This window comes from Gossypium arboreum, chromosome 3 (assembly GCF_025698485.1).
Source record: "Gossypium arboreum isolate Shixiya-1 chromosome 3, ASM2569848v2, whole genome shotgun sequence".
NCBI classification, from domain to species: Eukaryota; Viridiplantae; Streptophyta; class Magnoliopsida; order Malvales; family Malvaceae; genus Gossypium; species Gossypium arboreum.
Window position 1 is genome coordinate 15,044,533 of NC_069072.1, and position 27,516 is coordinate 15,072,048.

Sequence of the window (27,516 nt, forward strand, 5' to 3'; positions counted from 1 at the left end):
TTTGTTAAAGGGAGAAAGTAAGCTTTTGGCTGCCCTAGAAATAGGCTATCATGTTTTCACCCAGGTGGTGCTACGTTTGTTTACTCTTCAATCATTGAAATATATACATATGGTCAAATTCTACCTTGTATTAACTTCATTTTGCCCATTTTCATCTTTGTTAGTGTATATATTTTTTTCAAAATTTAAAATTTTAGTTTTGAATCAAACAATAACCATTAAATAAATTATCTGAAATGTTGTAATTTTCTTGCGAATATTATGTGGAAATAGCAAATTTGCATGCATTATACAAGTGATGATATATTTTCTCCATATTTTGAAAATAGTAAAATTTAGATTAATAAATTTAATGACTATTGTTTAGTCAATTTTAATTTTAAAATTTAAAAATATAGGGACTAAAATGATTAAATTAAAATACACGGAGTTACGCGTAGTAGAAGGGCTAATAACATAATTGATTGAGTACAAATTAGTACCGAACAATCCCATTTAAGGAATGATATATAAGTGTCATGGCTAGAACTTTAGTTCGGCAAAACGTGCGGCCTTACACGATTCCTTTACTTCAAATTTGACTAGCCTTCGAAAGATGAGAATTCTCCAGGAAATTCTCTAAGGCACCGAAAAATATAACGGAAATAACTCGAAATGAAAAGAGCAACAATAAAGTTGAAAAGCCACAAGAAAGCAATGCACACAAAGTGTTTGAGTAAATGCTCTCAATATATTCTTTAACTATCAATGAGATGACTACAAATGAAGGGTGAGGTGTCTATTTATAGTTGAGCTCCCCTAGATCCAACGGTACAAATTGAGTTACATCGACGGTTAAGATTAGAGTTTATCTACAAGTGAGAGTCCTAATGGATTTAAACTATATACAATCTTATCCCTTTAGGATTTACACTATTTACCCTGGTAACTCTAGTTTTATTGAAGTGTTTCACTAGGCCATTAAGGCTTCAAGTAGATAAGTTTCTCCATGGGTTTCACAAATTGGACTTGTTCATGTGGGTCAAATAAGCCTCATTTAATTTATTGTCATCTATGGGACGTTATATGCGCAATGGTTGCGAGCTTTAATCTGCAGCATGTGACATTCTCTCCCACCCATTCTTTCGATGCCCTTGTCACGTCCACGGAATGACATTTGTTTGACTCGTTTTGGAACAGTCTTGATGCCTCAGTTGATCCCTAACTAGTCTCTCCGTCAGGTAGTTCCACCCCTTGAAACATTTGACTCGGATTATGTCTCCATCATCACCTGACTCGAACTGTATTTCTCACTTGTACATCTCGATTGTAAGAGGTCACAGCTCTTACTTGCCCCCATTATGACTTGCCTCGATCGGGATCCTCTTGATCTGCACAAATAGGCTTAGGCATGTCTACATTGAATACCAGGTTCACCTTTAGTCTTAACGCTAATTCTGGTTTATAAGCCCCTCAACTTACTTCAGAACTCTGAAAGGACCTCTGTGTTTTTGCCAAGCCAACGGTAAGTCATAATGTAAAACATTAGATATGTGTTTGAGATGTACAACATTAGATATTCTTTAACTATCAATAAGATGGTTACAAATAAAGGGAGAGACCTCTATTTATAGTTGATCTCTCCTAGATCCAACGGTACAGATTAATTTTCGAAAGTCAAGATTAGAGCCTATCTACAATTGAGAGGTCTAAGGGATTTAAACTCTATATAATCTTATCCCTTTAGGATTTACACTATTTATCTCGGTAACTCTAGTTTTACTGGAATGTTTCACTATGCCACCAATGCTTCAAATAGGGCTTCTTTATGAGTTTCACGAATCGAATTAGTTCATATGGGTCAAATGAGCCCCATTTAATCTATTGACCTCTATGGGACGTTCTGTGCGTAATGATCACGAGCTTTAATCCGTGACCCGTGACATAAGTACCGATTTACCTATAATAATTATAAATGAATAATTTGTATTACATAAATTTAGATGTTTCTATTTACGCTAAGGCTGTAACCATATAATGTTTTATCATATTTTTATTACATTAAATTATTCAATATAAATACGACCCTGTGTAAGTATTTGCTTTCTTCTTTGCACTTTGCCATAGATATCCCATGAAAGGATGGTTCAATTCCTCTAAGCACTATTTTTTGCATAATAAATCTTATTTTGATTTTTGAGTGTGTAATAAAATATTAAAATTGTGATCTTAAATAAGTAAAGCTATTTAAAAGATATTGCTTTTGAAGGTAAGATCTTACAATCAAATTAATAATTGCAACAATAATGGTAGGACATATTTACAATCTTTATTCCATTTCTTTAACAAAGTAGCTACGGGTATGGGGTGAGATTCTGCCAGAGTTTGATTTTGGTGGCTTTGGACATTTCATTGGTTTGAGTTTTAGAACAAATTATGAAATTTAATCATAAATAATGCATTTTTAACAGGCTGGTACAATAGCACTATGGAATCCCAAAAGTTGCGTTTAATTAAATATATTCTCGCCACGTTTTCTTTAGAAGGAATCACTTCTACTTTTATATATATATATATATATATAGTACACATACAAATTTGTCAAACTTTTGTCAACTTGCAAAGCTATGGTAAATCCAATTTTGTCGATGATCCTCAAATATATATTGATACTCAATGGGGTTAATAGTGATTGAGACAATTCATGCATTAAAACTAAAGCCGTTTGCAATGATTTTAAGTATCGATGAGTCTTCTTTAAGTGAAATAATTTTTAAATTACTGGCTTAAATAAAACTGAAATTAAGGATGTCCTTGTATGAGATGTAATAGAGGCTTCAACAATTCCACATAGGACCATGAAATTAAAAAGGGGAAAAAAAATTGAAGTCGTGCCCTTTTTGGGGTTTCTACAATACTAATTTCTATCACTTCTTGAAATATTGTTGGGAACATGTACAAAGTAAAGGCTTCCATGATAATTAAAGAGTGTTTTCATAGGGCCAAAAACGACTTTTACTTAAGTGACATCTATTCAGGAGTGAAGTTAAAATAATTTTTTAGGAGTCGAATGAAATTTTAATTTTTTGTTGTCTATATCTTTATAATTTTTAAATGATTAAATAGAATTTTTATAATTTTAAGCTGGTCAAAACATAATTTTACCTTTATTAATTTAAAATTTTAAAATAATTTAGAGGACTTAAATAGAAATTTTTCATTTTAAGAGGGCCAGGGCCATGCCAATCCCACTAGATTCGCCTCTACATCTATTTTTGTATTTTCAAATGAATTTTAATGTATTCTATTTTTTTTAGGAATTATTATATGTTATCAAATAATTTGGTTTTAATTGAATTAACCGATCGAGTCAAATTATTTTGGTTAATCAATCGATCATTAAATTTAGTTTTTTAAGGATTAATTAAGGATTTTTTAAAATTTTAATTAACGGTTAAATTTATTTTGAAACTAAATAATTAATCGATTAAAAAATTATTAATAGTAAGATATTGTAAGCTCAAAATATAAAAGTTAAACAATGGACTTAAAACTAATTGGATTTGTACAAATTATTATAATAGGCTTAAAATTATAATTTACTTATATATTTTAAACTAAAAATAAGTAAAAATAAAAGAAATAAGCCTTAATTTATTTCCTTTATATGCCAAACTCAGAACAAAATCTGGGTGGACATTGCTTGACACCAGACCATGCATATTCTATTCTTATTAACTTCTTCTAATTTTTTTTTCATTTCATCAGTCAAGTCTCCAACTTTCTTATTTTTAATGTAGTGTTTGTTATGATGATTTTGATTTAGTATTGTTATTATGTTACTTGTTGTTTTTGCTTCTTCTTTTAATAAAAGTTATGTTATTTTTCTTTATGCTTCAAACTTATTTGAACAAAAAAAGAAATGGAAAATTTTCAATTAATTCGGTTAATTGTTGAAATTAATTGAAATTATTTCAGTCGGTTAAAAGATTTTTTTAAAAAAATGGTATGAACTTTTATGGCTTCGGTTAATGATAATTCGATTTAGATATTAACTGAATTAGCCGTTTGAACACCCCTAACTATTGTTATAATAAATTATCCACTTACAATCTTAAAAAGAATAGGGATGAAACAGAATGTTAGTAAAGAAATTTTGGATTAAAAAGTAGTTACATATCGAGAATAAAATGCTGGAGCTGTTGAAGGTATATCCAAAGAAGTGTTGCACATTTGCAACTAAGTTAACTTATCCTCTCCTCTAAATGACAAGGTTTCATGGGTAAATTGCAGTCAAGCAGAACATAGGCAAACATCTTTGAATACTCTTTCAAAGTCCTCTGCTTTTAATTGAACCCCTTCAAACAAGGCGACACCAGAGGACCTTGGCTCCCAAAATAATAAATTTCATTTTATACAAAAAAAAAATTGTCTATCCTCGTAACCCTAATTCTTAAATTAGAAGAACCATGCTCAAATGTTAGTCTTTTTTATGACTGTAATAGTAACTATACTAAATGAGTTAAAGCTCATTCAACAGAAAATATAAATTTTAAGTTGATAAAATAATAAAATTACGTTTTAATCTCTTAATAAATTATAAAATTTTATGTTAATATATTAAAAAAATTACTTTTAATCTTAAAAAAAGAACACTAAAAAAAGGGGTGGTCAAAAGAAGATAGTGGCTATTTTTAGGCTAGGCATGGTTAAATAGGGAATCAACCTTTGATATTACTTAATTTCTAAAGTCTTTATGGTTGATGGGATAGACGAGAAATCGAGAGTTTCAAAGCATGTTTGAGGGTATTTTTAGGCGAGAAAATCAATGTCGAATCTTCCTGCACTTGCAAACTCAAATGGGCGATTCTTCCATTATTTTTTAGCCTACATAATATTTCTTATTGCAAATGATGTTTTGGATTTGTATTTAACTTTCTGTGTTTTCAACATTTAGATAAGAACCATTGCCACCAATAATCTTCCTGTGCATTTAGATTAGAGTTACTAGTAAGCTGGTGTTTTGTGATGGGAAATGTTGGATGATGTTCTACATTAATTATGGCTTCGATTAAGAAATTTTTAAGATGGAGCTATTTGAAGACACTAAATCTTTTAAGTTTTAGGGTTAATTCGATCTCTTAATGGCAATTTTTTTTATGAACGTATTTAATTTTATTACGCTCCTACTCCTATGATTAATCATAAATTTAAAGAAATAGATTAATTTTAATAAAATCATTATTTTAGAATATATTTCTTAAATTATATTTAAATTGTTTAAGTAATTTGAAAATATATTATATACTTAAGTCTAATTTAACTTGTAAGCGTTATGAATCTTTTCTTTTTTAACAATATCAGTATTAACTAAATTAATATTCAATTTAAATTTATTCTGTAATCACATTACTTCCAATATTATGAATTATCGTTTTTCTTTTATATTTTAGAGTGTATGTATATTGGTTCCTAACACATTATGCATGCTTTATTGAGGTTGGATGAAGCAGGAATGCATTTTTATTTTGCTTCAATAGCCAGAGCCATTCTTAGTTTTAGGTGTTGGTTATGAAAGAAGATAATGATGTAGCATTCCAGGTTTGTCCTTTGACTTTGGAAGAAAGTAGTTTAAGGGCAGTTTTTCACCTTGCAATTTTGCCTTCTTTCACATATCACTTTATTTTGTATATTCTATTTCACATGTTTAATCTTATCTTATTTTTTCCTTTTTTTTTTTTTGCGTTCCTTAATTTTTATCTTATCTTAAATTATCCACCACTTGAAAAATTGTTAGTTATAGAATCCTAAATACTGCTTTTCTGAAATAACTATATCATTATTTTTATTTAATCATGAATTAAAATTTTTAAATGATCTCACTAATTTTAATTACCGATACAATGATATAAAATAAACTAAGCTTAATTAAAAATATTTGAGATTTTATCTTAAGTAAAAAATTTATACTTGATTTTGGATCTTATTGAATTATAAAAGATTATTAATTGGATAAAATATGGAAATAAATTTCCATACTTGAAACACCTAACAAAATATTAAAAATTTAAGCGTTTTTACTTTTAAATTGTAAAATATTTGAGATTAGTTTAACATTACTTTTAAAAATATCATATTTTTTAATTAAAATTAGCTTAAAATCTCAATATTCAATATTGTAGTAAAAATTACTTTTGAAAAACTTGATGTTGATAAAGTAAAATATATACATTTAAGTGATGTTAAAATTTTTAATATTATGGTGTTTCGTGTATCTATATATATATATATATTGTAACTTATTATTGGTATTTTAAAAAAGTATTTTCTTAAAGATATTTTTGAATAGTAACAAAAATTGAGATGTAGATATTTTTGTCTTATGCATTCTAAGGTAAAACTATCAAAATATCATTATTTATATTAATTATTTAAAATATTGGATTAATTTATATTTTATGTATTATAATATCAAATTATTTAAATATCACTTATCATTGGAGGTGTTCATGGATCAAAGTTAGATTCAAACCATATTAATATACTTTTTATTTGCTCAAACTTGACCCAACTTGAAATATAAGAATAAAATTTTGTCTAAGTCCACCTATGTATGCAAATGATTAACTCAAGCTCATTTTAGACTTGATCATATTATTATTTTTGGATTTCTTAAAAACATTTATATTTTTTAATTTAATATTTAATAATTTTATATATTTTTCATTTATTAAAACTTTATATATAAGTGCCTTAATTTTTTTAATATTTACATTATAATATTACATATTATTATAGGATTAATTTAAATATGTTGTAAATTACATAATATATAAAAAGAACATAATATAATGAGTTGAGTTTGGATTTTGAATGTTCAAAAAGCGCATCCATAATTTTAAAAGTCTATTTTTTTTGCCAATAGACCTAATATTTTTGCCTAAACCTTTCTAAATTTTGGGCAAGCCTTTGAGCTTAGATGGACAATCCGATTCATGAACAAGTTTGTTTATCACTATATTAAATTATTTAGATATCATTTATCATTATATTTGAAAATTTAAACCATTTCGTGTTAAATTTACAACTAATCTAAACTATTATTTTAAACCCTTGACTAAGTTAGGGCTAGTTTAGCATTACTTTTGAGACATATTTTTAAAAATGCTTTGAAAAATGATTTTGTGAAGTACTTTTGAAAAGTTTGGTTTAAGAATTTTTTTGAATAAGTTTGATTTTATATTTAAGTGTTTACTATTGTTGTCAAAAATTATTTTTGAGAAATAAAATACCCATTTTAGACATACTGTTATAAAGTAACAAATTAAAAAAATGTTCAAATTAGTTAATATTATGATATTTTAAAAAATATAAAAATAATTTATTATAAGTTGTTAATATTTTAATATATAACTTATAAAATTTAAATATTTTTAAACAATTAATATTAATTATTTATAAATTTAATTAGAACATAAACTATATTTTAAATATTTAAATATAGCCATTATATATTTGTAATTAGATATTAACACATTTGTATTATTTTAAGAAATATTTTTTATTTTATTTTTATTAATAATTTTATTTTAAAATGTAATTTAAATATATAACCCATATTAGATATTAACATAACATAGAAAATATAAGCCTAACAAATTAAAATATTACATATATTTGGATTAAAGTTTCAAAAGGAATAATATTTTTATACCAAATATAAATATTAAAAATTTTACATTAACATTTACAATTTAAAATGAATGAAAAATGGGAGGAGAAAAATGGAATGACGAAAAAGTAATAATGCTCCCAGAGCTTTTTGGCTCAAGAAAAATTAAAAATTTTAACTTCTAAGTAAAAATACTTTTAAAAAGCCACTCGTTTCAGCCAAAAGTTGCTTGTTTAGCACAATTTTTTTTTCCAAAAGTGCTTTTTTAAGCATTGTTAAACGCAACCTTAGTGTTACAAATCAATCAAGTACCAACTTAAGGGAAATTACAATTTTTTTTGTATTTAAAATAAGTTTTTTTTAATACCAATAAAGAATTTATAGGTGAGATTTTGAACCTATAACATTTGCATCAATAAAATTTTAATTTTATTACTCAACTAAAGCTTTATCTTAAAATATTTTGCATATTTTAATTTTATTATGCACACTTTATCACTTTAATCAATTGTGTAACTATACTTATTATTATTTGAATCATTGATTGAATTGGTGTCACGAGTCAATTAGACAATGACTCAATCAAAGAAATTACTAAACCATCCTTACACATTTAAAATAAGTTATATTATTACAATAATATTTTTAATTTTTTACATTTTAATAAAATCAATTAAAATTTCAAATAATGAAATTTCAACTCATGTAATTAACATGGCATAAAAACTAATTTTGCACTATAACCAATGCTTTAACTTTATTATATTTGTGTATTTTAGTATTATTTCACAATTTTTTTTACACATTGCATATTTCAATCCGTATATATTATATATATGTTATTGTTATTAGCTTCAAAGTACACAATTTTTTATTGCATGTTATTTTTAAACGATACTTGTGTTCTAAATATATTATTTCTACACGATATAGCTAATGATAGAATTTTAGTATTAATTAAGTTGGTGTCATAAATTAACTTGAAACCAAGATTAATGACAACACCATGATAAATAATTATAGTACATTTAATATTCTTAATCTGATGTATTTAGGTGTTTAAATTCCGTTTTGCTCACAATTTAATATAAATTTTTTTATTTTAATATTGTAGATATTACATGAATTATTATAAATAATTAGTTTTAAAGACGTATTTTGTGTGAAATCATATTAAATTATTTAAATTTACTTTTTATAACAATGTGAAACTAAAATTACAAACCATATAAATTAATTTTGGATCCAAGCTATTCGAAAGCCCAGTAGTGCTTAGTCCTACAATATTAGAGGAGGAAAAAAGAAAATTACCAAAATAATATCAAACGGGGGAAAAATGAAAACAAAACTAGTACTGTATTTAAGAAATTTGGAATTTTCCTTAATAATGAATTAACGATGTTATTAACCTGAAAAAAGTCCCCCAAAATTTATAATTAGTCACCTCAAAGTGTTCAATCTTCGTCCATCACGATCAGCCAAATAAAGAGCGACACTCGATTCTCCCTGATTTCTATCTCTGTCTCTGGAAACTACAATGTCTTATTATTAATTAAAACCCTAATTCCAGGTATTACTTCCACTTCTTCTGTTCATGTTGATCCCTCAATTTTCCATATGATTTTGCTCGTGGAATCTATGATTTCTAGTAGTAATCCTTTTTTGAACCCTAATTTATTTTGCTGTTTCGAGAATTTGTAGGTTGAAAACGGATGCGAGACAAAATGAAGGCAGGAAGTGCTGCCAAGTTGATTGTAGATGCGTTGCTGCAGCGGTTTCTTCCTCTAGCTCGTCGCCGAATCGAAACAGCTCAGGCTCAGGTTTTCTTCGCTCGTTCTCCTATTAAATCATTCAGTGGCATAATGTTTAATTTTCTTGAATGTTATAGTAATCATGATTTCATGTGTTGGAAAGGTGTGTGCCTTTTTTTCTTGTTTCAACTTCTAAATTATGATGTTTTTCTGTTCTTATTCCGAAAGCCCTTTTATGCTAAAAATGTTAGTGAGGTGGCATTTAGTGTCATACCTTCTATGGATTTGAATATTAAAGGAGGTCTAAGAGAAATGCTGTTTGTTTATAAATTGAAAATTTGTAAACATCTTTAGATTTTGGTTTGTAAATAGTGTACTGGATATCAATGAGTTCTTCATCTGATAGCATACTTTAGTACTTAGAATGAGTTTGATCAGGAGCTGCTCTTTGTTAATGAATAAAATCTGATGCTAATTGGTTTTGCTTAAGCGAGTTTAGACTAGACTTGGTGGTTTGATGAAGTTAGTGAATTTGCTGACATGTCAGCAGCCAGCTATTTTGCCCCAAGTGGGGGTTGTAAAAAAAAAATCAGAGAGAGAGAGAGAGAGAGAGAGAGAGACTTGGCGAGTGATTCATAACCTTCCAATTTGATAGATGTTCTTCCTGCCTAAACTTTGCTAAGGTTATGACAAACATGGTTTTGTAGAAGAGACTGTTCGAGTTTGCTTCTCAGGGTTTTTAGATATTCTCCTTATGTGCTGACCTTTAACGAGTATTTGGTGATTGAACATCTCACTGCTAGAAACATAGATTATTTCTGAATCATTTTAATTTGGTTTTAAAATATTAGAGGCTCACATCTTTTTGTTTTTGTACTCATCTCTATTCTTTATTTAATCCATCGATCATTCATCTTTAGTAATGGTTTGTTGCCTTGCCATTCAAGAAAGCAATATTCTATTAGGACTTAGGTTCTTGGTGTAATAAAGATAAGTCAAGGAGATAAGGATGATATAGAAAGGATATCCCTTTTCCATTTAGAAAGATTAGCAGTTTGCTTAAACATAGAATTATCAATTGGGCTGGTTCGGTTGGCTTTGGCTTGGGTTACCTCAGGTTCAAGTCGCTTCAGGTCCAATTTGTTTGGTTCTAAAGTCAAACAAGTTCAATTTCAATGTTGGGTTGTTGACTTCTTTGGTCAAATCAGTTTCTACCTGGTTTGGGTTTGAACAGATTTGATGTTTATTTTAAAGTCAACTTTTGACAGCTCTACTTAAACATATGATGGGGAGCAAGAGTTGGAAAGTTGGTGTGGGAGGCTGCCTCTTGTTTTGTTTGTTTGTCAACTTTAGTAGTAACATATTACCAAAGTATAAACTTGATTACCTTCTTTTAACTAATGAATGGCGATTTTGTCCTTGTGGATCGATGTCTATCCCATTTTATGTTCTTTCCTGTTGTATGTGCAGGATGGACAGTATCTTCGACCATCTGACCCTGCCTATGAGCAGGTGCTAGATTCGTTGGCTATGGTTGCACGACACACACCTGTTCCTCTTCTAGAAGCTCTTCTAAGATGGCGAGAAAGGTTGTATCATTTGCTTCTTTACCATTTCTTTTCCCTTAATACAAACATTTATCTCCATATGCTCTTTAGTTCTCAATCATGTCTTGAAAATATCTGTCTCCTACATTATTTTTAGCCACTTTAGTTTGATGATAATGAAGGGAGAACAGTAGAGGTTGAGAAGGTATCTTGATAGCCCTAAAAAGTCCGATAAGATGGAAGTTTCTATTGGTCGTGCTTCTATAATTTCTTTGATGTGCAAAGATGCTACTAATATACAGTGCCAGTTTTCTATCTCCTTAAACTGTTTCCATCACATCAAATTTCAAACAACAAACCGGGCTCATTATCAGGGTTATATCTTGGTTGGTTGCTTGTTATGAAAAACTGTAGTTAAAAATCCTTAATCAATCATCTCTGGTTTTCTCTTAACTGGTGAGACGTTAATGCCACTCTATGAAGGCACAGAGTCATTGAGTCTAATTGTTTTGCAATTGTAAGATTTCATTTTCTTACTTTTGCTTTGGGATCTTGCTTGCAGTGAATCCCCAAAGGGTGCAAATGATGCATCTACATTCCAAAGAAAGGTTTGTATGCAGTAATAACTTATAGATTTTATTACATTCAATGGCTTGTGAAGATTGTACTCCCTTCCACCCCTTCCCCCTGGAAAAAGGAAAGTAGTTAAAAAATGACAATGAAAATAAGTGTTAGACAGAAACCACTCTGAAATGATATTTGCCTTAGTTTTTCTGAATTTGATGATGCTCTTTTTTTTTTTTTTTTGCACTATGAGTTGAATGGTGTCTTTCCTTGGTGAGCAGCTTGCTGTCGAGTGCATTTTTTGCTCAGCTTGTATTCGCTTTGTTGAGTGCTGTCCACAAGAGGGACTTACTGGTTTGTTCATTTCCCTGTTTTTTACTTTATTCAATTTTACCTGTTTTTCTCACAACTGAATGACGAGGTATGCTTTCATTTCAGAGAAGCTTTGGTCTGGTCTTGAAAATTTTGTTTTCGATTGGCTAATTAATGCTGACAGGTAAGGCTGCTAAGGATGAGTCTGGACTGGCTTATATCAAGTTTTAATATTATATATAAATACATCAATTATCACTGCTTGGCCCTTGAAAAATGATGGACTGAATTTTGAGTCTTAGCGTAGTAGTTGATATATATGATACCAAAGTGGTTGATAGTTTTTTTGCTGAACAATTTACTTATGCTGGATGACTGGGTTGAAGTCAATAAATTTTTGTTGCAGGGTTGTTAGCCAGGTCGAGTATCCCTCACTAGTTGATTTGCGGGGTCTTCTCCTCGACTTAGTTGCTCAACTCCTGGGTGCCTTATCTCGGATCAGGTAGCTGTGTCGTTTTCTGGTGACATTAAAATTTTGACAGAAATGTTGGTGATTTTATACTTGCTATAATGGTTTCTGAATTTTTTACTTTAAGATAGGATATTTTAAACAGCAGTTCATACAATGATGTTTCCCCCTTTCCATTGGTTGAAAGCATAAGATTTAGATTTTGACAATCTGTAAACCAGAAAATGGTACTGATAATGTTACAACGGGTAATCCTTGTGGCTAAGCCTTGAGAGTTTTTTCCCCTTTCTGTGAAAGATCTTGAAATTTATCTTGGAGGTCTCAAATTTGAGAATTTTGGGTGTGGGTTTTAAGATAATGGGATAGGAGTTAACCACCTTCTATCATGTAGTCCTGGGTCCAATACGTCTTTCATGTACTAAAAGGGAAAGGTAATATTAGTTGATAAAGGGAAGTGTTTCTTGGTGAGCCATTTTGGTTAGCTGTTACTTTTCTCGGGAATCCTATGCATGGAAGTAACATATGGTTTTCACTTAGCTGGGGAATTATGTGGCAAATAAACTGAGTTGAACATCTTTTCCTAGTTTCTTTGTCATTCTTCTTTTCCTAGACATTAATCTTTCTCGTTTCAACCTATTTTTATTTTGATGTAACCCGTACAACGGTGAATAACTGAGTTGGGCATCATTCATGGTTTCTTAATCTTTCTTATCATTAAATTAATGCCACAGCTAACTTGTTACTTTCTTTCACCTCATGGTAATGGTGGAGATGCATCATTTTCCTTCTGTTTATGTCACCGCATTTCATTAAGTGTTACAACATTGAATCCAGATATCATTCATGCTAGTGAGGGAAATAATATGTATAATATTTTAATGGTTTAGTTTCAGAAATAAAGAGATCAATGTTTGTGCGCTTATAAACTATTGCTAGATTTTGAAGAATGCTATTGGTATTTTTTATAGTCTTTGAAAGATGGTGTTATTTTCTTTTCCTGGGGCCTTATTGATGATGTTGTTCTCATTTATTTCCGAAGCACTATGCTAATGATATCATTTGAGAAGTTATGTTGGTATAGTGAAAATCTATAAAGCAATTCATTGCGAACAAAGCACAATAGTGAGGACATTTAATTTTTCATGGTTCTTAGGTGTCCTTTCTCAAACAAATTTGCAATTTCTGAATCATTCCACAAATTCCTTTTGTGCGTCATATCGTTCCCCTTCTTTTTAGGGCCTTTCTGCATTCTTGTGTGCTATTGTGCTCTCACCCTCTCCTTTCCCTTATGATGGATTTACTACATCTAAAAACCATTTTAAGCATGGGAGATTTAGGGTGTGTGAGTATTAGTTATAAAAAGTTCCACATGAGTATTACTGTGTTAGTTTTTGTTTTAGTGAAGGGTGTGTTTTATCTCTGGCAAAAGAAAACAAAAAGAAGAAGAGAAAACATTTTAAGTGCTTTCAGTGCCACTAGTCCTTGGTCCCCTCAAAAGAGAATTGTTTTTTTAATAGATTATTCTAGTCGTATGTATACGCATATTCATTCTCTTTCTGTTTCTTTCACAGATTTAGTTCTGTAACTGAGCGCTTTTTCATGGAATTGAATACTCGTCGGATAGACAGTAGTGTTGCCAGAAGTGAGACCCTTAGTATTATAAATGGGATGCGCTACCTGAAACTAGGGGTATGGAAATGATATGTTTTTATACATTTTTTCCCTTGAAGAAACAGATGTCATGAGGGCCAGTGTTTGACACTAGTTTGTTGCCAGGTTAAGACTGAGGGAGGATTGAATGCATCGGCCTCTTTTGTGGCCAAAGCAAACCCTCTTACCCGTGCCCCACATAAACGGAAAAGTGAGCTTTACCATGCACTATGCAACATGCTTTCAAGTATCCTAGCACCGCTTGCAGATAGTGGGAAGAATCAATGGCCTCCTACTGGTGTAGAGCCAGCACTCACTCTGTGGTATGAAGCTGTTGGGCAAATTAGAGAGAATCTCCTGCATTGGATGGACAAACAGAGCAAACATATTGCTGTAAGAGCATCTTTATCTACTCCTAGGAATTTCAAAATTTTTGGGTGTGTTTGAAATGAAAGCATGGAGGTCTGCCTGTAATTTTACTACATGGCAGAGAAAAAGGAACACTTACTACATAATAAATATATATTATTTATTATTGTTCAAAATTCTGAACAGGACAACTGACTAATCTTTAATCAAATGCCTGTGGGGCTTACAATGGCAAAAATGAAATCTGCTCTTGATATAAAATCGAAATTGTGTTATTTAGTAAAGGAGATATTACAGTGTTAAACTTTGTTTTGATTCCACTTTACTATTGATAGATCTTAGGATTTTCTTCTTTATTAGGCAGTAAAAAAGTTTAGACGGAATCTCATGAATGAATTTCCAAAGGAAGAGAAAACCTAAGGTTTTTTTTCCTGAGTTCCTAATGTAAAGAGCAGTCACATTCTCCTTTTGTCTCAACTAAATTGTCACAATTGACTTTCTGTCAAATAATTTAAACTTTGACCCCTATTATTTTAATATTTTAATGAATTAAATTTTATAAAAATATAAGAAAAACTACTTCATTTGAAGTTTGTTAAAATATTCTTTTTTAAAAAAATTATCAACACTAATAAATGTAAAATAATAAGTCAAAAGTCAAAATTTGACAAGTTAATTGGGGCGGAGTAGCTTTTATTTCATTTGAAAGATACTCTTACTCCTTTCCCCACAAAGTTCATGGTAGACAATGAAAGTATAAAATTAGTTATTTTTAAATTTCAATGCTTGGCTAAAGTGAGAGTAAAGTTCGCTAAGCCTCTCAATTGAGTTGACTACCTGTATATTTCTTTTTATTTCATTTCAGCAGAAAGAATTTTACAAGTATGTGAAACAAGTCAATAGGTTCACGCTATCTGTTACTTTTTTAAATGGAAAATGAAAAAAATGATAGAGACCTATAATTTTTTTCTCATTAAGCTTGGTCTCATCTCATGCTTCTTATTGACATTTTTATCTAAGAATTGGTTAGATGTTTGATGATACGAACCATTGGTTAATGTATTTGACTGTTAGAACTGGACGTTTGAGAGTATGAGTGAAACGAAATCATTCAGGATACATGATTATCCTATCAAATTTTAGTTACTGCATATTGGATTGCGACAGTTTCTGTTCTTTAGCATGCCTAGATGCCATAACAACTTTTCTTCCTTTATTTTTTTTACTTATGATTTATTTTTGTTTTTCATGAACCTAGTTTCAATTCATGCTTGTCCATATTTAGTTTAGAATGTGACATTTCTATTTTAAAAGTACTCTTCCTTATATTTTCGAATGATTTTTCTTGATCACTGAAGTTTGAACACAGATGGTACATGATAATATTGCCATCCTGTTCCTAGGATGATAATATCCTTTATATTTTTCAAGTTTTTAGTGGACATGACAATCAAACACTGTCTTCAGTTTTCTTGCATGTTTCTCTAAATCAAATTTATCTTTTCTCTCACATAAAAATTCTCTGTATTAGGTTGGTTATCCTTTGGTGACTCTTCTTCTCTGTCTTGGTGATCCACAAATATTCCAGGGCAACTTAAGCTCTCACATGGAGCAACTCTACAAGCTTCTACGAGTACGTTTCCTTACATATATAGTTGGGGCCCTGGGTAATGGACATATCACACATATGGTCACCTGGTTGACTTTGACAAGTCCTCTTAAGCTTTTACCCTCTGGCTTTTCTGTGGGCCCTGACCTCTGATCATATTTACAAGTTTCCATTTCAACTTATTACAAAGCATCTGGTGCTATTTATGCAGGACAAGAATCATCGTTTCATGGCTTTAGACTGTCTTCATAGAGTTTTGAGATTCTATTTGAGTGTTCATGCAGCTAACCAACCCCCAAATCGTATATGGGATTACCTGGATAGTGTTACTTCCCAACTCTTAACAGTTTTGAGGAAAGGAATGCTAACTCAAGATGTACAGCATGATAAACTAGTGGAATTCTGTGTGACTATAGCAGAACATAACCTTGATTTTGCCATGAACCATATGATCTTAGAACTGCTGAAGCAAGATAGCCCAAGTGAAGCAAAAGTTATTGGTTTGCGTGCTTTGCTTGCCATTGTTATGTCTCCTTCAAGTGAGCGTGTTGGCTTGGAAATATTTAAAGGTAATTGATAACTGGTTTAAAATGCAAATAATTGTCATATGTTTCATGCGAATCACTATCCTATTTATTTGTATGAGCAGGTCACGATATTGGTCACTACATACCTAAAGTAAAGGCTGCAATTGAGTCAATATTAAGGTCCTGCAATAGGACATATAGCCTGGCTCTTCTGACTTCTTCAAGGACAACAATAGGTAATTCCGACCCTAAAATTAACTTAGAATTTTGTCTGCTTATCAGATGAAGTGAAAAGGGACAGTAATCTTAAGTTTTTGTATTTTTCTTATTATTTGTTTATGGATCAGTCAAGCTCCTGTATTCCAATGTTTTAATGGCTGAGTAACTTTGAGATAAAGATACTTGTGTGCATAAAAATTCCTTGCTCTGTTATTGTCATTCTATGAATTTACTTGTTTAATCTTGGGTTGAAGACGTACAAATCTTGAATTGTGAGAATTGTCCGTGAAAACAGCCTCAGTTTAATGTAAGGCAGTAATTTGATCACGTATGAAACTAGATTGAACTAGTTTTTTTGCTACTGTTTTTGCTGAAATCAGTTGCCCCAACCAAGCTGATTTAAGGCAGCTTGAATCTATTGTCAAAGGTACCATTTGCTCATCTTCTAGGTCCTGTTTGGGGTTATTTTTCTTCAAACTCTCTAGTAGAGATGGCAAGATAATTCCTGAGAACATATTAGAGATGGCCAATTTTACGTCGTGTTAAGACTGAAATAATCAAAGGCTAATTAATTCAGTTAAGTGACTTCTGTTCTCTGTAGTCTAGAACCTTTACCAGTTATTTGCAATTGGAAGAATTTCTTCTTCTATATGTTGACGAAATTAGAATGAGAACCAATTGTAAATCTGGCGATGGGACATTTTACTAGAATTAAGATATTCTGTGTTCTAAACGAAAGTGTGAATTCTGTTATTGTACTCATCTGCTGTGAAAGAAATATCTCTATTTTACGTTTTTTACTCGGAGCATCTGTAGAGTGTTTTCTTTATTGAAGATCTAGTGCTGCTATAAATGCTAGGTTTCCACTTTTCACATCCATTTACCTCTTATCTGGATGCAAGGGCACTTGACATTTGAATTCTATGCTTTCCAGATGCTGTAACCAAAGAAAAGTCTCAAGGATATTTGTTCCGGTCAGTGCTCAAGTGCATACCTTACCTAATTGAAGAAGTTGGCCGAAGCGATAAGATAACTGAAATAATACCTCAACATGGGATAAGCATTGATCCTGGTGTTCGTGAGGAAGCAGTTCAGGTACTGAATCGGATTGTTAGGTACCTTCCTCATCGTCGCTTTGCAGCTATGAGAGGAATGGCCAACTTCATTCTCCGATTACCTGATGAATTCCCTCTTTTGATTCAAACATCATTGGGGCGACTGTTAGAACTTATGCGTTTTTGGAGAGCTTGTCTTATTGATGATAAACTGGCACAAGATGCTCAAGATCCAAAGCAGATGGTGCAGCAAAACATTGGATTCAAGAAGTCTTCTTTCCATCAATCAGGGGATGCTATTGAGTTTCGTGCATCGGAGATAGATGCAGTTGGCCTCATCTTCCTTAGTTCCGTGGATAGCCAAATTCGTCACACAGCATTGGAGTTATTGCGCTGTGTACGAGCCTTAAGGAATGACATACGAGACCTTACACTTTCGAAGCAGCCAGAACATAGCATAAGATACGAAGCGGAACCTATATTTATAATTGATGTGCTGGAAGAACATGGGGTGGGCTCTATTTATCTTATGATTTCCTGTATATTAATTATTCTTTTCAACTTTTCTATGAAATGTGATGTATTCTGAAATTAAAACTAAATATTGCAGGAGGACATAGTTCAGTGTTGTTACTGGGACTCTGGTCGTCTGTTTGATTACAGACGAGAATCTGATACAATTCCCCCTGAGGTGACTCTTCAGTCTATAATATTTGAGAGTCCTGATAAGAACAGGTGGGCAAGGTGTCTTAGTGAGCTCGTCAAATATGCAGCTGAACTTTGCCCAAGCTCAGTTCAAGATGCAAAGTACGTGCAATAAGATAATTATGAATAATTGTTACATGTCTTTGCCAAGTAATATTTTTTGTTATAATATCACTATGTTTTGCATATAATTGATTGGATGTTCTCATTGTTTTATCTTTAAGCATATAAACATGCTGATTCAATGTGGTTAGTTGATGGTAGCTTTATGTTCGTTAAATGAGCTAGATACTTGATGGGTAATTTAGCATTTATGCAAATTGCTTTTGAAAATGAGGAAATTGCCAAAGAATAAATGGTTAGTGTAGGGTACGGTGAACATGGATTTTTGTTGGAAACTGCTTTTACTCTTATTCTTCTTTGATGCCAAATGGAATAAACTGGAAGTTATTAATTACTATTTGCTTTCAAATAAAATTTTTGTGTTTAATTAGTTTTAAGAGCAAAGAATTCATCGATCCTCTTCTAACCCGTTACGATTTGGCAGGCTGGAGGTTTTGAATCGTCTTGCTCATATTACACCTGCTGAGTTAGGTGGGAAAGCTAATCAATCTCAAGATGTAGATAACAAACTGGATCAGTGGCTCATGTATGCAATGTTTGTATGTTCATGTCCACCAGATAATAAGGAATCTGGGAGTGTATCTGCAACCAGAGACCTTTACCATCTTATTTTTCCCTCTCTGAGATCTGGATCAGAAGCACACATTGTAAGTATATGCTAATGATTTCATTCTATTTTATTTGAGTTTAATGCATACATGATGTTAGTACACTAATCACGAGACACTTTTTCTGCTAGAACATGAGAAATTGGGTTGAGTGCAATCTGTATGCTTTTGCTTGTAATACAGTCCCACTAGCTCCTCTCAATTGTTTGGACTGTTTCACTGGGATTGTGATTTATCAATGTTAATGGCTACAATGAAAAGAGTTTCTTGGTAGGTTTTTCATATGTAAAAGAATTATTGATGATGCACTGAGGAGATAGGGTGATGGTAATTTTGAATTCCATTTAATTCTTTTCTTCCAATTTCAAAAGCTGAGCTGTCAGATCTATCCAAAATTAGGTGTTTTGGTTTCACTCTTAGTAGAATACAAAGAAATTGAAAGAATCCTAGGAGTTTTTATAATGCCATTTCATGGTTGCTCATTGGCTGCCTTGAACATTATTACTTGTTATGGTAGATGACAAATTGCTTAGGGCTGCTTTAGTTTTATTCTTAATGGGAGGCAACATGAGAATATTATGATGAACCCTATTATTTGTGATTAAAGAGAATGATGCTTGTGTACTTCCATGTATCCTAATAAAATACTTGATATTATGCACTCATATGCTTACATGATGGACAGACTGATATATATGTCCAACAGATTACACCGGTACTTAATGCTAAATAAAATTCTACTTACTTTGTCTATTGGTGGATTGGGTGTATCTTGGGGCTGGCTCCTTGGGGGGCTGGGGGGCATCATGGTTTTAAGAGGTATACCCTGAACCTATAATCCTGCATAACATTAGAACTTTTGAGGATGGAAGTTGTCTGAGTCTCTCAGATAATTATACTGCATCTTTGCTTTAGGGCTCTCATTTCTATCTTGAGTGTAAAATTGATTTGTTTTCTTCTGGTGATTTAGCATGCTGCCACCATGGCTCTTGGGCACTCACACCTGGAATCTTGTGAGATAATGTTTAGTGAACTCACATCTTTTGTTGAGGAGCTTTCTTCTGAAACAGAGGGAAAACCAAAGTGGAAGGTATTTCTATTGTCTACTTGCTTCCATACATTTTTTTTTTTTGTTTGGTTCATTTCATGGAGGTCGGTTATTATTTGGACCTTTTTCTTAATATTTTACCTAGAGCATTCTTTTTCCTCTTTGTGGTTTTTTATTTAAGTGATGCTGTTCCAAGGTAAAGAGCCATCCAACTTGGGCTGAAATCTATTTTCATTCAATCCACAAATAAAGGACATTCTTCTTTTATGAATAGATAGATTGATTCCAAATTTTTGTACTCATCCCTTTGAATGCAGAGTCAAAAACAGACACGCCGTGAGGATCTTCGAGTCCATATTGCTAATATTTATCGCAATGTTGCTGAGAATATTTGGCCAGGATTCTTGGGTCGAAAGCCTGTATTCCGTCGCCATTATCTGAGGTTTATTGAAGACACAACTAAATATATTACAGCAGCATCTGCTGATAGTTTTCAAGAAACACAACCACTACGCTATGCGCTTGCTTCTGTTTTACGATCTCTGGCACCTGAATTTGTAGATTCAAAATCAGAGCGATTTGATCTTAGAAACCGGAAGAAACTTTTTGATCTTCTTCTATCTTGGTGTGATGACTTAGGAAGTACATGGGGACAGGATGGTGTTAGTGACTATCGACGTGAAGTTGAACGCTATAAGACTTCGCAACACAGATCAAAGGATTCTGTGGACAAAATTTCATTTGACAAAGAATTGAGTGAACAAGTTGAGGCAATCCAGTGGGCCTCAATGACTGCAATGGCTTCACTATTGTATGGGCCTTGTTTTGATGACAATGCAAGAAAAATGAGTGGCAGGGTTATATTTTGGATTAATAGTTTATTCAATGAGCCTGCTCCTAAGGCCCCATATGGTTACTCGCCAGTTGACCCGAGAACCCTGTCTTATTCCAAATACACAGGAGGGCGTGGAGCCGCTGGTCATGATAGGCATAAAGGTGGGCATCATCGTGTTGCCTTAGCAAAATTAGCTTTGAAAAATCTTCTTCTTACAAATTTGGATCTGTTTCCTGCTTGCATTGATCAGGTATGTTGATATCGTCACCTTTATCCTGACAAACAAGAAATGCATTACAAATATGAAGTGAATGTGTGATTGTTGGATCTGTCAGTATTGCAGTCGTAAAATACCATTTTAAGCTTCTAATACTGTAGTCTGATGATACCTATGCTAGATTTACAGATCTTCTAAGCAAAAAAAAAAAAAAACAAGTTGGGAGTTTGGTAAGTTTTTTCTGTTGAATAATTATTTAAACAAAAATTTAAAATCCTTTTCCTATTTCTGCAACTTTCTGTGTGGTGATTCCTTGCATCCCAGCTTCTGTGGTATACATAAATTTCGGGTTTCTTCTTTTCCTACACATTTCTCTTTTGGTTTGTAGAATGCCGCATTGTCCTTTTTCATTGACTGTATTTTTGTATTTAATCATTGCACTTTTTGAGGAACTAATTAACTTTATGATTTTCAGTGCTATTACTCTGATCCTGCTATAGCTGATGGCTACTTCAGCATACTGGCTGAGGTTTACATGAGACAAGAGATACCAAAATGTGAAATTCAGAGGCTCTTGAGCCTGATCCTCTACAAGGTAGTGGACCCATCTAGACAAATTCGTGATGATGCCCTTCAGATGCTTGAGACGCTCTCTATCCGCGAATGGGCAGAAGATGGCATGGAAGGCTCAGGTAGCTATCGAGCTGCTGTTGTTGGTAATCTCCCTGATTCCTACCAGCAGTTTCAGTATAAGCTCTCATGCAAATTAGCCAAAGATCACCCTGAATTGAGCCAACTCCTCTGTGAAGAGATAATGCAGAGACAACTTGATGCTGTTGATATAATTGCACAGCATCAGGTATTAACCTGTATGGCTCCATGGATTGAAAACCTGAACTTTTGGAAACTTAAGGACTCTGGTTGGAGTGAAAGATTATTAAAAAGTCTTTATTATGTGACATGGAGGCATGGAGATCAGTTTCCTGATGAAATCGAGAAGCTTTGGAGCACAATTGCCAGCAAGCCTCGGAACATTAGTCCAGTTTTAGATTTCTTGATTACCAAAGGAATTGAGGATTTTGATTCAAATGCATCTGCTGAAATAAGTGGTGCTTTTGCCACATATTTCTCAGTTGCCAAGCGAGTTAGCCTGTATCTAGCACGTATATGTCCACAACGCACCATTGATCACCTAGTTTACCAACTATCTCAGCGGATGCTGGAAGATAGCATTGAACCAATTGGGACAGGTGCAAACAAGGGTGATGCCAATGGAAATTTCATTTTGGAATTTTCTCAGGGGCCAGCAGCAGCCCAGATTGCATCTGTTGCAGACAGCCAGCCACATATGTCACCATTACTTGTCCGGGGTTCGCTTGATGGTCCATTGAGAAATACTAGTGGAAGCCTGAGTTGGCGTACTGCTGGTGTTACTGGGCGAAGCGCCTCAGGCCCTCTAAGTCCAATGCCCCCAGAATTAAACATTGTTCCTGTAACTGCAGGCAGGTCAGGTCAGTTGCTTCCAGCTTTGGTAAACATGTCAGGGCCTTTAATGGGGGTTCGAAGTTCCACTGGAAGTTTACGGAGCCGCCATGTTTCCCGAGACAGTGGAGACTACCTGATTGACACACCAAATTCTGGTGAAGATATCTTGCATTCTGCGGTTGGTATGCATGGTGTAAATGCTAAAGAACTTCAGTCAGCTTTGCAAGGGCACCAGCAGCACTCACTTACTCGTGCAGATATAGCATTGATTCTACTGGCAGAAATTGCATATGAGAATGATGAAGACTTTCGAGAGCACTTACCTCTGCTCTTTCACGTAACATTTGTTTCAATGGACAGCTCTGAGGATATTGTACTGGAGCACTGCCAACATTTACTTGTTAATCTACTATACTCACTTGCAGGTCGGCACTTGGAGCTGTATGAGGTTGAAAGCAGTGATGGAGAGAACAAGCAACAGGTTGTTAGTCTGATCAAGTATGTTCAGTCAAAACGAGGGAGCATGATGTGGGAGAATGAGGACCCTACAGTTACAAGGACTGAGCTTCCTAGTGCTGCACTTCTTTCTGCCCTTGTTCAGAGTATGGTTGATGCAATCTTTTTCCAAGGAGATCTTCGTGAGACCTGGGGTGTTGAGGCGCTCAAATGGGCTATGGAGTGCACATCAAGACACCTTGCTTGTCGTTCTCACCAGATATATCGTGCATTACGGCCTAGTGTTACAAGTGATACATGTGTGCTACTCCTTCGTTGTCTACATAGATGCTTGGGAAATCCAATACCTCCTGTTCTGGGCTTTATCATGGAAATTTTACTGACATTACAAGTGATGGTTGAGAACATGGAGCCAGAAAAGGTGATACTCTACCCACAACTCTTTTGGGGTTGTGTGGCAATGATGCACACAGATTTTGTTCATGTCTACTGCCAGGTTCTGGAGCTTTTCTCCCGTGTGATTGACCGTCTATCATTCCGGGACAGAACAATTGAGAATGTCCTCCTTTCCAGCATGCCTCGAGATGAGCTTGATAGTGGTGATATTGGGGACCTTCAGCGTATGGAATCTAAGGGCTATGATTTGCCGGTAACCAGTGGCAATCTGCCTGCATTTGAAGGAGTGCAGCCTCTTGTGCTTAAAGGACTCATGTCCACTGTTAGTCATGGTGTAGCCATTGAGGTCCTCTCTCGTATCACAGTGCACTCGTGTGACTCCATTTTTGGGGATCGTGAGACTAGGCTTCTGATGCACATTACAGGATTACTTCCCTGGCTTTGCTTACAGCTCAGCAAAGATCCATTGGTGGGCCCAGCTTCACCACTCCAGCAACAGCACCACAAAGCCTGCTCTGTTGCTGCCAACATTGCGATTTGGTGTCGAGCAGAATCATTGGATGAATTAGCTACTGTGTTCATGGCTTACTCTGGAGGTGAGATTACAAGCATTGAGAATCTCCTGGCCTGCGTCTCACCATTGTTGTGCAATGAATGGTTCCCTAAGCACTCAGCTCTGGCTTTTGGACACTTGTTACGGCTACTGGAGAGAGGTCCAGTTGAATATCAACGAGTAATATTGCTCATGCTTAAGGCATTGCTCCAGCACACTCCCATGGATTCGGCTCAGAGTCCACACATGTATGCTATTGTATCCCAGCTAGTGGAGAGCACTTTGTGTTGGGAGGCACTAAGTGTATTAGAAGCTCTATTGCAGAGCTGTAGCTCATTGACTGGTTCACACCCGCACGAGTCTGGGTCATTTGAAAATGGGACAGATGAAAAGATGCTAGCTCCCCAGACCTCATTTAAGGCTCGAAGTGGGCCACTACAGTATGCTTTAGGATCAGGTTTCGGGATAGGTTCAACATCAGCTCCACAAGCAGTTCCCAACGAGTCAGGTACAACACCTAGAGAGGTGGCTTTGCAAAATACTCGTTTGATCCTCGGGCGGGTGCTCGATAGCTGTGCCCTGGGTCGAAGAAGGGAATATAGAAGGCTGGTGCCTTTCGTGACCACAATTGGAAACCCATAACCTACTGGCTTTGCATATGTTTCAATTTTTCTCATTTTCTTTTTTGTTATACCTTCAGCTTTAATTCAAATGCTGTTCATTGTAAAAAAAGGCATCATAAAAAACTGTTAATTGTAGAATATTTTAGGGAAGAAGGGCAAACCATTGCAGATACCTTGAGGTCAATGCCTTGTATCCACCCATCAGTTTCATGTATAATTTATATGCTATATAATCCCGTCCCATTCTTATATGCTAGCCACGATGACACGAATAATCATGGTAATGGAAAAATGGGTTAATATGTAAATATATAATTTTGCTAACTTTGATTAATTATGTGTTCAAAAAAAAAAATTCATTAATTGTAATATAATGTTCTTTACCTTTTGTTTCACATCTTTTCTCTCCAATTCGTCTGGACCAAGGGTTTTTTCCTTTTTAAATTTTTTTTTAAAAAAAAGGTTAAACTTGCAATTCATTGAAATTGTTATCCAATAATTTGATGTAATTACTGCAAGGAAAAAAAGTCAACTAATTAATATAAATTCCTTTAAAGAAACTAATTAATATAAATTTAGATAAACACTTTTAGTTTGATTTTTTAGAAAATGGTTAGTTAGTTGTATTAAATAAGTTATTTTTCACCTTTTAAAAATAATATAATTAAAAAGTTTAAACAATATAATATATGGAGTTATAGGCTCGAATGTTAATGCTATCATCAACACCACCAATAGAAGTGAAAGCAAATATGAAGTTATATACTAGAATATTTCTCTGAAATTAGTAGTTCGCGGATCACTTTTATATTCAAGTAATTGTTTTAGGAATTTCGGAGGTTCTTTTAAGTAGGGGAGTTGACCTTCCCTGTTCATGCAACATAGTGTAAATGTTTTCTTCACTTTCTTCTTCATGGATATATATGTTTGAAGTAAATGAGTGCGTCATGTAAGCGCATCCGAGAAATTAGTAGGGTATTGTTATTTTGTGTATAAGAAAAGATAGGGCAAAAGTAAAAATTTCTTTCCTAATCCTGTGATATCAAAACTTTTTACAGGGCGATGGTGATCACATGGCAACTTTTAAAATTGACATAATAATAATTTTAATATTAAAATTTTTTATATTGCGTCAATTTGGTCTTAATTCTAAAAACTTTAAATCTCATCGCTTTCAAATTGTGTAATTGATCTCTCTCTTTTCAATTTTGCTTTTCTTTGTGGTCCTTACCCGAAAAGCTAAAGAAGCATATCTATTAACTAAATTTTTTTTATTGAAAATATATCAAAAATGAAAACATCCGAAAATCCTAGATAGTAATTTTCTCTTTCACATTCTTTTAAAATTAACATTTAATGACATAAATAAAAGTAAAATTGTAAAAAAAGAGAGACCAAATTACACAATTTATATATGTTGAGGTTAAAATAACTATTATGTCAATTTAAAAGCTACCAAGTTATATTTTCATTAGTAATTTAATGGTTGGTGACAAAAAAAGAAAAATTTGAATAGTTGGGTGATTATTTTGTAACTTTTCATTGTCGAGTGACCAAAAAAGAAAGGGTAAAGTACAATAATACTCACCCAACTACTCATTTCGTTCTATTTTAGTCACCCAACTATTAACTTTTTTCGATTTAGTCACTTAACTTTTCGAAATAAAATATTTTAGTAAGAAAAGTCTAATGCGGGCTTCTTTTATTGGACTAATAACAAATTTATCCCTCTAATGTTTACACATTCTATCAATTTGATCCTAAATTGAAAAAAATCAACAAATTTAACCATCAATGTTTACAAAATTTGTCATTTTATTTCTAATTCTAAAAATTATAAAAAATATTAAAAATCTTTAAAATATTTATATATTTACTTTCTTTAAAATTTTTAATTTATATTTACTTTATGTATTTTATATTTACTTTTTCTCATCAAATGAACATGTGAAAAGCCCAAGAATAAAATTAGTTTTTGATTGAATCTCTTTTGGTTTAGTCCCCTTTTCCTTTTGCTATATAGTTCATTTCAAATGCCTAATTGAAACCCATAAAAAAAGCTCAAAATTAACAAATTTATAAACTCAGAAAAATGGTTAAGTTGACGACACCAACTTCGATGGCCTTACTCTTTGCTACGAAGATAGTACTAGTTTCAGGCTTTAGTGTTATCATGTTTTATCATTTCTAGCTCAAGTATTGAAGAGAGATAACAGGTCAAGGCCGTGACATTTGATATTGAAGTATTGAAAAGAGATAACAGGTCAAGGCCATGACATTTGATATTTTCAACTTCCTCAATTGAATGAAAGAAAGAAGAAAGTGAAAGATTATTTTGCAAGTATTTTGGGTATAAAAATCTTAAAAATATTTTTATATTTACATTAAAATTTTTTAATCTATATTTACTTTTTTACTGTTTAATTTTTAAAAATATTTTTTATAATAAGGGCTAAAATGACAAATCTTGTAAATATTAAAGGCTAAATTTGTTGAATTTTTTATATTTAGGATTAAACTGATAAAATGTGTAAATATTGAAGGGCTAATTTTGTTATTAGGTCAATAAAGCAAGCCCATGCTAGACTTCTATTAGTTGCCTAACAAAGAGCGATTAAAATATTTAATTTGAAAAAGTTGAGTGACTAAAATGAAAAAATTAATAGTTGGATGATTAAAATGGAACAAATTGAATAGTTGTGTGTCTATTTATGTACTTTACTCAAAAAGAATTTTACTAAGAA

General features: G+C 32.7%; 1 protein-coding gene across 2 annotated transcripts; it reads left to right on the top strand.

Annotated features, from left to right (window-relative positions):
• The first annotated feature begins 8,915 nt into the window (after positions 1-8,915).
• LOC108475955 (cell polarity protein mor2) lies at positions 8,916-25,005 on the top strand. Of its 2 annotated transcripts, XM_017777965.2 has the most exons (19): positions 8,916-9,221; positions 9,353-9,471; positions 10,873-10,991; positions 11,512-11,557; positions 11,795-11,867; positions 11,952-12,009; positions 12,232-12,327; positions 13,866-13,983; positions 14,071-14,337; positions 15,845-15,946; positions 16,134-16,491; positions 16,572-16,685; positions 17,603-18,234; positions 18,334-18,530; positions 18,976-19,022; positions 19,110-19,198; positions 20,130-20,249; positions 20,525-21,292; positions 21,735-25,005. In XM_017777965.2, the coding sequence occupies exons 2-19, from the start codon at positions 9,364-9,366 to the stop codon at positions 24,789-24,791; spliced, it is 6,369 nt and encodes a 2,122-aa protein (XP_017633454.1). In that variant the 5' UTR covers positions 8,916-9,221; positions 9,353-9,363; the 3' UTR covers positions 24,792-25,005. The 2 variants fall into 2 exon arrangements, with proteins under 2 accessions (XP_017633454.1, XP_017633453.1); XM_017777964.2 differs by having other exon boundaries at positions 18,976-19,198.
• Positions 25,006-27,516: the final 2,511 nt, after the last annotated feature.

Bases quoted from the DNA above. Each gene is read 5' to 3' on its own strand.
- LOC108475955 (XM_017777964.2), top strand. From the start codon at position 9,364: ATGCGAGACAAAATGAAGGCAGGAAGTGCTGCCAAGTTGATTGTAGAT. The intron at 9,472-10,872 runs GTTTTCTTCGCT...TTGTATGTGCAG, and splicing joins TCGAAACAGCTCAGGCTCAG to GATGGACAGTATCTTCGACC. The intron at 16,686-17,602 runs GTAATTCCGACC...TATGCTTTCCAG, and splicing joins TTCTTCAAGGACAACAATAG to ATGCTGTAACCAAAGAAAAG.